The following is a 12,537-nucleotide window of genomic DNA, read 5'->3' as shown; positions in this document are numbered from 1 at the left end:
CCCAGTATAGTGTAGTATGTACTGTAAATTGGGTATGGAAGGTAAGTATAAGTAGGTTATACTCACAAACAAGGGTTACCGTCCAGGTAACCACTATGAAGGCAGGTGAGGAGATTAGACCTGTCCCCACTCAGGATTAAGAAGTTGCTCTCTGTAGATTGGGAAAAAAGAAGAATTCCCCTCCACCAGGGGTGGAAACAACTGCAAAAGTAGTACAGAGGCGCCAACAGGGTAAAAACCCTGTTGGCGCCTCTGTACTACTTTTGCTGTGCCTGTGTTTGTACCCACGCTGTGCCTGTGTTTGTACCCCCGCTCTGTGCCTGTGTTTGTACCCCCGCTCTGTGCCTGTGTTTGTACCCCCGCTCTGTGCCTGTGTTTGTACCCCCGCTCTGTGCCTGTGTTTGTACCCCCGCTCTGTGCCTGTGTTTGTACCCCCGCTCTGTGCCTGTGTTTGTACCCCCTGTGCCTCTTTACCCCCTCTGTGCCTCTGTGTTTACCCCTTGTGCCTTTGTATGTGCCCCCTGTGCCACTGTACCCCCCTCTCTGCCTCCGTTTGTAGCCCATTTGTGCCTCTACCCCATTTGTGCCTCTGGTTGTACCCTCTGGACTCTCCTTTCAGCGCGAGTCCAGCAATGTCGGTCTAGACACTCCGCCTCCTGCTCCCTCTAGCATACAGCATTGCTTTGCTTCCTGTATTATGTTACATGACATACAAGAAGCGAAACGAAGCGATGCTGTACACTAGAGGGAGCTGGTAGTGAAGAGAGGATGACAGACAGTGTTGGACTCAGTTCGGAGGTGAGTCCAGCACTGCTGCTGGGACACTCGCCGGCACTCGGCGGTAGTTTGAAGCCGCTTCTTCAAACTTTCCCCATGCGGAAATAACGTCATTGCGACAGGATTGGGCCATTTGTATAGACAGGTTTTTCATAAGTCGGGCGTTGGTAAGTCGGGACTACTTCTATATGATGAATTTTTGTCATGTCAGATTTCATTAGGGAGTCCCAAAGTGGACCTAAATGATGACACCATGGATCCAAATGATAAAAGATTTAACAAAAAGAGAGGGATTAATGTGCACCAACCACATAATATACAGTCATGGCCGAAATTGTTAGCACCCCAGAAATATTTTCAAAAAATCAAGTAATTCTTACAGTAAAGTATTGCAGGAACACATTTTGCTATACACATTTATTTATTTTTTGGATTTATTGGATTTATAAAGCGCCAACATATTACGCAGCGCTGGACATAAGTTTAGGTTACAGACAATATTTAGGGGTAACATACAGCAATATGACAATACAGGAATACAAGAAAAACCAGATCATGCAGCACAGTATGAGTACAAGGTAATGCTTAATCAGTCACTGGATGGGAGCATGGAGATTAGGCAAGTTAGGTTCACTCAAATGCATAGCAGTAATGGAGGTGCATGATCAGGTAGGACACAAAAGGGGGAGGACCCAGCCCAAAGGCTTACAGTCTAGAGGGAGAGGTAGGGACACGCGAGGTAGGGGACCAGAGTTCAGCTGTGGGTTTAGAGCACTTGTGAGGGTTAGTAGGCCAGAGTGAAAAGGTGAGTTTTGAGGGCCTTCTTGAAGATGTTGGAGGGAGCTGCCCTAATGGGTGGAGGTAGGGCATTCCATAGTGTTGGAGCAGCTCTTGAGAAGTCCTGGAGGCGTGCGTGGGACTGGGTGATGCGGGGGGGGGGGGCGGTCAGGCGAAGTTCATTGGAAGAGCGGGGTGAGCGGCTAGGTGTGTACCTCTGAGTAAGATCAGAAATGTAGGTTGGACAGATTTGTAGGTCAGACACAGTATCTTGAATCTGATTCTAGACTGGATAGAAAGCCAGTGGAGGGATTCAAGGAGGGGTTCCGCCGTGGTGGAGCAATGGGAGAAGTGGATAATTCTGGCTGCCGCATTCATGATGGACTGCAGTGGGGCTATTCGGGTCATAGGGAGACCAGACAGAAGGGCATTGCAGTAGTCAAAGCAGGAAATTATGAGGGCATGGATGAGGAGTTTGGTGGTGGCAAAGGTCAGGAAAGGGCGAATCTTACAGATGTTACTAAGGTGGAAGTTGAAGGACTTTGTGAGGTTTTGGATGTGGGGAGTGAAGGAGAGTGCGGAACCATGGTGACACCTAGACAGCGGGCTTGAGAGGTAGGGCGAATGGTAGTGTGGTTAACAGTGACATGCACATCTGGGAGGTTCATTGATGGCCGGGGTGGGAAGATCATAAATTTGGTTTTATCTAGATTTGGTTTCAGGAACCTAGCGGACAACCAGGAGGAGATGGCTGATAGGCAGGAGAAGACCTTGTCCATGGAAGTGGTGGATATGTCAGGGGTGTAGAGGTAGATCTGCGTGTCATCTGCATACAGATGATAGTTAAAACCCATGGAGGAGATAACCTTGCCAATGGAGGATGTGTATAGGAAGAACAGTAGGGGGCCAAGGACCGAGCCTTGGGGGACTCCCACAGAGAGGTGGTTGGGGGTGGACGAGGACTCATTGAAGGAGGTTGTGAAAGAGCAGTTGGAGGGGTAGCATGAAAGCCAATTCAGGGCAAGATCGTGAATGCCCATGGACTGGAGGGACTGGAGGAGTAGGGGATGATCTACTATGTCAAAAGCTACTGAATGGTCAAGGAGGAGGAGAATGGAGGATTCAGCTTTAGCTAAGGCAAGGTAATTGACCACTTTGGTGAGAGCAGTTTCGGTTGAGTGGGCATGCCGAATTCCAGATTCCAGTGGGTCTAGCAGTGAGTTTGCATTGATGTACTGGGTCAGGCGTTTGTGAACCAGACGCTCAAGGAGTTTTGAGGCAAAGGGGAGGAGGGAGATAGGGCGGTAGTTGAAGGGTAGCGAAGGGTCGAGGGAGAGTTTCTTGAGCTGGGGTAGTACATTGGCCTGTTTGAAGTCTGAGGGGAAGGTGCCTGTGGATAGGGAGAGGTTGAACAGGGTAGTGAGGAATGGGGCCAATTCCGTGAAGTGAGGCTGGAGTAAATCAGAAGGGATGGGGTCAAGGGGGGGAAGTAGTGGTATGGGAAGTCTGCAGTAGGTGGTTGACTTCCTCAGAGGTAGTAGGAGTGAAGGAGGTGAGGGGAGGATAGGGTGGAGGAGGAGGGGGTGGGAGGTGAAGATTGAAGATTGGATATTTCCTGACGGATGGAGACAATTTTGTTGGTGAAGTGGGTGGCTAAATCTGTGGCAGAGAGGGAGGAAACGGAGGGTAGGGGGGGTGGGTTTAAGCAGGGAGTTGAAAGTGGCAAAAAGACGCCAGGGGTACGAAACTTGTGCTCCGATGAGCTTGGTAAAGTATTTCTGCTTCGCATGAGCAAGGGCAGTGTGGAACTGCAGCAGCTTAGTCTTGTACTGTAGGAAATCCTGATTAAGTTTAGTTTTCCTCCATTTCCGTTCAGTGGCGCATGTTTCCCTCTGGAGGTTGCGAGTTTGGGTAGTGCGCCAGGGCTGGGGGTTAGGGGGGCGGTTGCGTCGCAAATATTGGTGGAGCAGCTTTCTCTAGGGCTGATGAGTTTGGCAATACTGAGCTGCAGCAAGATTAGGACAGGTTAGAGTGGGGAGAATGGCGGCGAGGGCATGCAAGGACGCTAGGGTTGAGCTTGCGTAGGTTTCACTGCCATCGACTGGGTGGGTGGGCGGGTAGTTTGGAGGTGCCTTCCGTGAGGAGGTTGAAGGTGAGAAGGTGATGGTCTGAGGGTGGAAAGGGTGCGATGTCAAGGTCTGCAAAGGTGGATTTGGTGAATATAAGGTCGAGAGTGTGACCTGCAGTGTGGGTGGGGGTGTTGGTTTGTTGTACTAGGCCAAGTGAGTTTATTCCCTTTATGTGTATTGGAACAAAACAAAAAAGGAGGAAAAAAAGCAAATTGGACATAATGGAAGTACTCCTGAGTCGCGGCTTAGCATCCGATTGCAGGAAGCTAGCGTAGGCGGGGAACAGCGGGGTGAGCCATGTAATGGACGAGATACTGATTTATACATGCCAGGTAAACAGCAGGCTAGCGGCAAGCAGATTGTCACTAGCCTGGTGCTATTATCAGGGGGGACAGCAGAACCGGGGGGACTGGCGGCTGCAGCAGAAGGACACAGAGCATGTCATTGTGCACAGAACATGCCTCTGTGTCCTATTAAGATTTTAAAAATCCGCCTCAGGTTCTCTTTAACATTTGGTTGCATACCCTTTGGAAAAAATAACTGAAATCAGTTGCTTCCTATAACCATAAAAAAGCTTTACACCTCTCACCCAGAATTTTGGACCACTCCTACCTTTGCAAACTGCTTTAGGTCTCTCATATTGGAATGGTGCCTTTTCCCAACAGCAGTTTTTAAGATCTCTCCACAGGTGTTCAATGGGATTAAGACTTCTCTATTCACCGTGCATACGGAGCAAATTTAAAATTACCCTCCTCGATGGTGGTGGCTTCATAAGAGTAGGGACATGGACAATATAGACTGACTAGCTCAGCAGTTTCATCAGACCCTGAGGAACTGCCCATCTGAGTGGCGAGAAATGCGTTGGAGTACTCAGCCACGCTGCCTGTTTGCTGCGCCATAAGCAATGTACAACGCCGTGAGCCGATAAGCCTTGGCTGTTAACTGGGGCGCAGACTCTTTTTGTATATGTAGAAAGGACCATAAAGTAGGCAACTTGCAAAGTCTTACGGTACAAAAATCTTTATTTGACATAAATACAAGGTATTTCCATAAAAATCTCTAAGGGGCTCCTTATTTCAATTTCAATAAAGGCATCCAAAAACAGGGATAAAGTGCTCAATTAGCAATATATGCTTAATACATTTGATTTCTAGGCAACGACGCGCTCGTTTCGGGCACACAGACGCCCTTCGTCAGGCCACTGTACAAAGCTCAATCTATATCCCCTATGGGTTGTTGCCAGTTCTTTTAAAACAGTGTGGGTAAGAGATTATATTACCTATCTATTTTAATTAACATAATGTAATGTAAGAATAAAAAAAAAATAAGGTTTATTAGTACAAAAAAGTGACATTAAAGAGGAACTCCAGCCTAAACAAACATGCTGTCATTACAGTATGTTTGTTTAGGCTGGAGTTCCTCTTTAATGTCACTTTTTTTGTACTAATAAACCTTATCTTTTTTTAATTCTTTTTTATACCAAGCTGCTATTGTTTAATCCAATTAGGATGTGTAATAACCTGCGAACTAGGAGTCATGGATTAGTGTAGTTCAGTGGTCCTCAAATGTGGCCCGCCGAGGCTTTTTCACTGCCCCCCCCCCCCCCCAACATAAAATGTATAACTTATAGATGTGGCCCACTGCACCTTAAAATATTGGTGGCCCACATATAGAATAGCAGTGCTGGCACCACCCATCCACATACTTTAGAAGCCAGCAAGCAGTTTTTTACTGGCATCCAATCCAATTCTGCATCAGGTGACACTGCTGTCCAACTGGACGAAAGGTTGTCACCAGGGTATGCTTCTGCACACAGGTGTTCTTTGGGTGCCACATGACTGACTGACTGGCTGCTGCTGGGCGTTGTCCTCTGGGCATGTTTGAGGGAAATCAATACCTAGATTCAATGTAATGTTTGTCAACATCATTTTATGTATGTTCTGGCCCCCCAGCAGCCTGAAGTATGTTGACCCGGCCCTTGACCAAAACATTTTGGGGACCCCTGGTGTAGATGAATAAATTGTTTGTCACCTATATAAATTTCACTCGCTGTTTTGGGCCCTCCATAGCCAGGTACTCCATTGTTGCACCATTTTTTTTTTGAGGGGGGGTCGTTTAGATCTGGACTCATTGCTGATCACTTCAAAACTCTCAAGCGCTTTGATGCCATCCATTTCTGGGTGCTTTTTGATGTATGTTTGGGGTCATTGTCCTGCTGGAAGACCCAAGATCTTGGACTCAAACCCAACTTTCTGAAACTGGGCTCTACAGTGCAACCCAAAATCCTTTGGTAATCCTCAGATTTGATGATGCCTTGAACACATTCTAGGCACCCAGTGTCAGAGACAGCAAAATAACCCCAAAACATCCTAGAACCTCCACCATATTTCTCAGTTCTTTGTAGGCCTCATTCCATTTTCAGTGCACAGTAGAATATGCATTACCAAAAAGCTCTATCTTGGTCTCATCTGTCCACAAGTTTTCCCAGAAGGATTTTGGCTTACTCATGTACATTTTGGCAAACTGTATTCTTGCTTTTTTATGTCTTTGTGTCAGCAGTGGAGTCCTCCTGGGCCTCCTGCCGTAACGTTTTATTTAATTTTAATGTTGACGGATAGTTTGCGCTCTCACTGATGCACCCTGAGCCTGCAGGGCAGCTTGAATTTCTTTGAAACTTGTTTGGTCCATCCACACCCAGAGATATTAGCTTCAGTGCCATGGGTTGCAAACTTCCTGATAATGTTGCACACTGTACACAAAGGCAAATCCAGATCTCTGGAGATGGACTTGTAACCTTGAGATTATTTTTCCACAATTGTGGATCTCAAGTTCTCTTCTCCTCTTTTTGTTGTCTATGCTTAGTGTGGCACACACAGACACCCAATGCAAAGACTAAAGGCTCATACACCAAGTCCCTTTGTCAATGATCGCCGGCATCAATCAGATACATTGTATTGTATCAAACTAAGTTACACATCCACGTATAACTTCATGCTCACGTGCTGTTAGTATGCGCAGGAATGTTATGCACAAGCACATCTTGTGGCCAAATAGTAAAATTACACCTAAATACAGTATATATTTTTTTTTATAAAAAGACCTAAACATTCCACACGTATACCATTAAAATAGAAAAAAATCATAAATTTTTACCTTAAAGAGTTCAGCTCTTATATATAGCAGGGACATGTGTGCCCCTGCTAAAACGCCGCTATCCTACGGCTAAACGAGGGTCCCTTACCCTCCAAATCCCCTTGAGAAGTCCCGGGGATCACTTCCTGATTGAGGCAGGGCTTATGGCCGCAGCCCTGCCTCACGCGCGTCTGTCAGCGTGTTTCTCCGCCTCTCCTCTGTCCCTCTCAGTCTTCCTTCACTGAGAGGGGCGGGGAAGAGGCGGCAATGCGCCGCTGAGAGGCAGGGCTGCAGCTGTTGGCCCTGCCTCCAGCAGCAGCAAAATTTACGACCAAGTTGGTCGTAGATTTTGCAGGGGTGGGTTTGGGGGTGAAGGGACCCCCGTTTAGCCGCGGGATAGCGGCCTTTTAGCAGGGGCACACGAGATTTATTCTCGCTTCAGAGTCTCTTTAAGGACTAAACTTTTTTAATATGTGAGGGCTTGTAATTAGTGATGGATGCACCTTTATTTCCAAATAAAGTATTTGTACTACAGAAATATTTTAAATGTTTTAATAACCAGAACAAATGGGCAAATAAAATATGTGGGTTTTTAATTAAGATAATGTATCATTTTAAAACTATAATGGCCAAAAACTGAGAAATAATAATTTTTTTTCTTATTTTTCCTGTTAAAATGCATTTAGAGTAAAATAATTCTTAGCAAAATGTACCACTCAAAGAAGGCCTAAGTGGTGGCAAAAAAAACAAAATATAGAATGTTTCTTTGGGATTAGTAGTAATAAAGTTATAGGCAAATTAGTGGGAGGAGTGCTGAAAAGTGAAAATTGCTCTGCTAAAGCAGCGCAGCTTTATGTGCAGGAGCGTGCGCTATGCATGCCTTACTTAGCAGCGCTCGTTGCAATGTAATGAGCGTGCCTTCCCTTAGTTATGTGAGCTGCTTCCATAGCAACATGTGTAAATTTAAATGTGGTCATCCTGTAAGGAATCACTACCGCAATACTTCACCAGCGGCCGCTACTATGTCAATTAACTTTACAGCAGCCAGTTGAAAACAGCAATTTATTATACTGCCAAAGAGGGAGTCTAGCTCTGACCTTTCCGATCGTACTACTATCAGACAGATATGTGGTCCCCAGATAACATGATTGAATAGCACTATGCCCCCTAGATACATAAATTAAGTAATCATGATCCACCTATACAAATCATGACCCACCTATACAAGAATTAAGTAGCCGTGTGCCCAAAGATAAGGGAATTAAAGATCAACTCAACTGAACTGAAAGGGATCTGGTGGCTGCTTTATTTATTTTTTTTAAACCGTACCAGTTGCCTGGCTGATTTTGGGCCAAACTTGGTTCAATGTATCAATCAAACATGCAGGGAGATCTCTGGCTCATTCAAAGCTCAATCACCACAAGTCCGCACACGTCGCAGCTCGCTACTGTGTGCAGTAACACCATCGGGAAGTATAACTGGCGAGTGGAGGGGTATTCCTAAGGATGGGCAGAGAGGAGGAAGAACTGCCACTTTCTCCCTGCTCATCATCGACATTCTGCTCAGTCAAATATTATGGCTGAGAAGAGCGGGGGACTCAGGGCGCTAGAAGGGGAGGAAATGTTCAGGGGTACTTAAAGAATTCCCCTGCTTTCAGATAACAGAATTAAGTAATCACATGCTTCCACATATCAGAATTAATGGCATTTATTTATTTATTGTATTTATAAAGCACCAACATATTACGCAGCGGTGCAATATGCATGCCACAAGATAAAAGAATCCAGTAGACCCATGCTTTCAGATGGGTGAATTTGAGTGTTTAGGTGGCTCAAGATAAAACAAATTAAGTAGTCATATGTCTCCAGATAAAACAATCAAGTAGTCAGTCACAGGTACCCACATAAATTAAGTAGCTTGGTGTCTCGCAATAAAAAACACTGGGACAATAACTATACTGTATCCCTTTCTGCTCCAGCTGGGGTGGGGGGTGTACACATGACTGAATACACATGTACAGTAACTACACTTACCTCTTAAGATTGCGGTGGTGGAATACATGACAGGGAGCACAGTCGATGACAGTAACTACACTTACTGCTCGGTTGGTGTGGGGCTTGACTGAACACAGGAACACACAAAGGGCCCTTTTCCATTAGCAATCGCTAGCGTTCGCGCTACACGCTAGCGATTGCAATTCAGCAAAGTCCAAAATTTCCCAGCGATTTCCCGACGTTTGCGATCGTGATTTTGCTATGCAGTGCATAGCAAAATCACGGCAAAAATCGTTCCGCAGGGTGATCGCAAAATGAATCGCGGTAGTGGAAATTACCTACCGTGATTCCTATGTTATTTAGCAAACCGTAGCGATTTTAAAATCGCTAGCAATTTGCGATTTTGCGATTCGGCAAACGCTCTAGTGGAAAAGGGCCCTTAGAGACAGTAACTACATTTACCACTCTGGCAGGGGGGCATATGACAGGGAACACAATTGGGGCAAGTAACTACATCTACTGCACAGGCGAGGGGCGCTCTCAGGGGAGGGGGGAGAGGTTTTGACACATTCCACTATGCTTGGGGGACATCTGGACCATGTAGTCTTATAGAGAGGGTGGAAACGCACCTTCTGGCCACTGGGTGGAGAAGGGGGTGTTATTTGAGTCAATTTTTTCCCCCAGTTTTTGTGGGTAAAAGTTGGGTGATCCGCTTATACTCTATTATATACTGTATCCAGGTGTCACAAGACATAATAACTAGCCATGTGCTCCGAGATGAAAGAACTATGCAGCCACGTGCCCCTAGATAGTAGTAGATCGGGCTGATTAGTGTTAGGAGCAGATAGGGGAGGGTTACTGAGAGAAGTGGGTTACACTGAGTAATAGTAGAATATTGGTGTAATTACTGTTATTCATTTGGGGATAGTAGAATACCTATATATTTACTTATCTTCTACTATTGGTCTTGCCTCATGCCCATTTTTACAGGCACCCCTAATCTTCGTACGCAGTCCTGCGAGTCCCCTAATTAACAGTATTGTGTAAGTCCTGTGAGAACCCAAATTAGCTATGTTAGATAGACCGGTGTCTTGCCTTAGGGTCCACATTATAGCTAGAAATCTCAAAAAAAGAATGTCAGAGCTCAGGAGTATTGAGGAGTATTCTAAATTACATATCAGCATATGGTGAATAAACAGCTGATCTGGTATAACACACCTACTAGTAGGCTGGAGAGTTATCACTGGGAAAACGCTCATCCTGCTCTGTATTTGCTAGTCTCCTGTTGTTCCTCAGATTTATAGAGTACTGGTTAAGGGCTCTGCCTTTGACATGGGAGACCAGGGTTCGGATCCTGGCTAGGTCAAGTACCTATTCAGTAAGGAGTTCAAGGCAAGACTCCCTAACACTGCAGGGTGGCCTCTTGAGCGCGTCCCAGTGGCTGCAGCTCTTGAGCGCTTTGAGTCCAACAGGAGAAAAGCGCTATACAAATGTTCGGATTATTATTATCGGATTATAATGTTCAAAATGGCAGGTGTGTACACAGGATATTATACTAGAGTACTAATCATCCCTGTAAGCTATGAAGAAAGCCCTAGATTGCTTCCAGACTGCAAGTGCATCTATGACACACTCTAATTTTCTTTCTTTTTCCATGTAGGTAACAGAGATTGGAAAGGATGTGATTGGTCTGAGGATCAGCCCCCTTCAGTTTCGTTAGGATGAGGCACTTCCATCCACCATTAACCATTTTTATCTTTCTACATAGTTTACCATATATAGCACGGTGCTTCTTGTGTCTTTTACAAAGTTTGTGATGATGATCATCTGACAAGAAATAGATGGATTTGAAGTCGATTTTACTAATTTGCACATCCATTACTACAAGTTATGTCTACATGAGAAATAAAGTTGACCTAAATTGAAGGCTTGTGTTCTTTGTTTGGAAGCTTTGTGTATAGGGTGGTGTGTGGTCTCTTACTGCACCTCGCTTGTGGCTGCATCCCCATCCGTTCTAAGTAACTTGTTCGGTGTCAGCGGCGACATGTTATTCAAGCTGTGAGGGCGCCCGTTGAACACACACACACACACACACACACACACACACACACACACACACACACACACACACACACACACACACACAGACACACACACACACACACACACACACACACACACACACACACACACACACACACACAGACACACACACACAGACACACACACACACACAGACACACACACACACACAGACACACACACACACACACACACACACACACAGACACACACACACACACACACACACACACTTCTCCCCACAGAAGGATATAAGACAGTGTCTTATATTCAGGGAAAGATGGTATATATCTTTTAGCCATCTTGTGTTAAAAATTAGCATTATTAATACGGTGATAGGAGTAAAATAAAGTGGATATAGGAAGAAAATAAATATTCAGATCTTGTATGTCCTGACATGGATTACCATGCCAGGACATACAAGATCTGAATATTAATTTTCTTCCTATATCCACCCTATTTTACTCATATCACCATACTAATACTAGCCCCATTAGTGTATTTGATAAAACAAAAGATAAAAAAAGGTGAAAAGTTATATGTGTATATATGCAAAAAAACATATTCACACAACAAGACAACCAGAAGCAGTCTATGGTAAGTACCGGTATATACTGACGGCCGGATTTCTGGCAAGTCAACATAGGCCATGGCCTAGGGCGCCAGAAATTCGGCAATATTTAGGGGCGACTGAGGGACAGTAAAGTGTGTGCAGTGCAGACAGAGGCAATACTGTAACAGTGGAAGCACCCTACTGCGCTATTATACATCATGCTGACAGGTGCAGTCTGCACCGCACACTTCAGTCAGTCCTCTCCCTCCCCTCTGAGTCACCTCTACTACCGTTTGCAGCCGTCCTGCATTAGTTTGTAGATAGGAAGGCTAGCAGCAGTGGGCTGCGAACAGGCTGGAAGGGCTCAAAAACAATTCTGGCCCGCACTTACTCTCCGGGCTTGAGCACAACTTGCTGAGCTGCCAGGCTTCAGTATTTTGAAAATAGGCTTGTGTAACCGCACAGCCAATCTCTGCACTCACAGGCAAACCAGAGGTGCCCAGATATCCAATGGCTTATCCAGCACTGTGATGTGACGTCATGGTCACACAGTGGAGGCAGCTGGCGTGGGATGAAAGATCATGGAGGGGGCCCCGGGGTACTGTGCACGGAACAGCCAGGCAGTGAGAAGCAGCAGCCACAAACGATAATAGAGGTTAGCTTAATGTGGTGTCTGCTTGACTGGAATGTTAGGCATTTCTTTTAATGTACATAGAGGCTGCTAGCAGTGTGATTCTTCCCCCCCCATTCACTCCTCAAGATGACCCTGGTTTGTGTGGACTGCACAATCTCAGAGTCTTCCAGACAGGACATGTACCAGATGACCATGGAGGGGACTCTGCTTGACCAATCACAAGGCTTTGTTATGCTGGGAATACACGATGCGATCCGGCGGCTCGATTAGCCGTCAGATCGAGTCCCCGTAGCCGTCCAGATCGATTCCCGCTCGTCCCCGCTGGCGCTTCCTTATCTTCCGCTCAATTCCCCGCTACTGTCCGCACGCGGGTATCGAGCGGGGAATCGATCCGGCGGGGCAGTCGGACCTGTCGGATATTATCAAATTTTCAGAAGCTGATACAGCGCTCACCACCCT

General features: G+C 45.8%; 1 protein-coding gene across 1 annotated transcript in view; it reads left to right on the top strand.

Moving 5' to 3' along the window:
* The window catches only part of COPA (COPI coat complex subunit alpha), a 329,230-nt gene extending 318,495 nt beyond the window's left edge, over nt 1-10,735 (top strand). Inside the window, exon 33 of the mRNA XM_068253599.1 lies at nt 10,470-10,735. Coding sequence (XP_068109700.1) covers nt 10,470-10,529 — 60 coding nt within the window. The 3' untranslated portion in view covers nt 10,530-10,735. The remainder of the gene's footprint in view (nt 1-10,469) is intronic.
* The last annotated feature ends 1,802 nt before the right edge of the window (nt 10,736-12,537 follow it).

The sequence above is a fragment of the Hyperolius riggenbachi genome, chromosome 9 (genome assembly GCF_040937935.1).
Source record: "Hyperolius riggenbachi isolate aHypRig1 chromosome 9, aHypRig1.pri, whole genome shotgun sequence".
NCBI classification, from domain to species: Eukaryota; Metazoa; Chordata; class Amphibia; order Anura; family Hyperoliidae; genus Hyperolius; species Hyperolius riggenbachi.
Note: the sequence above shows the minus strand (reverse complement) of the source record. Positions and strands in the feature narration are given on the sequence as shown.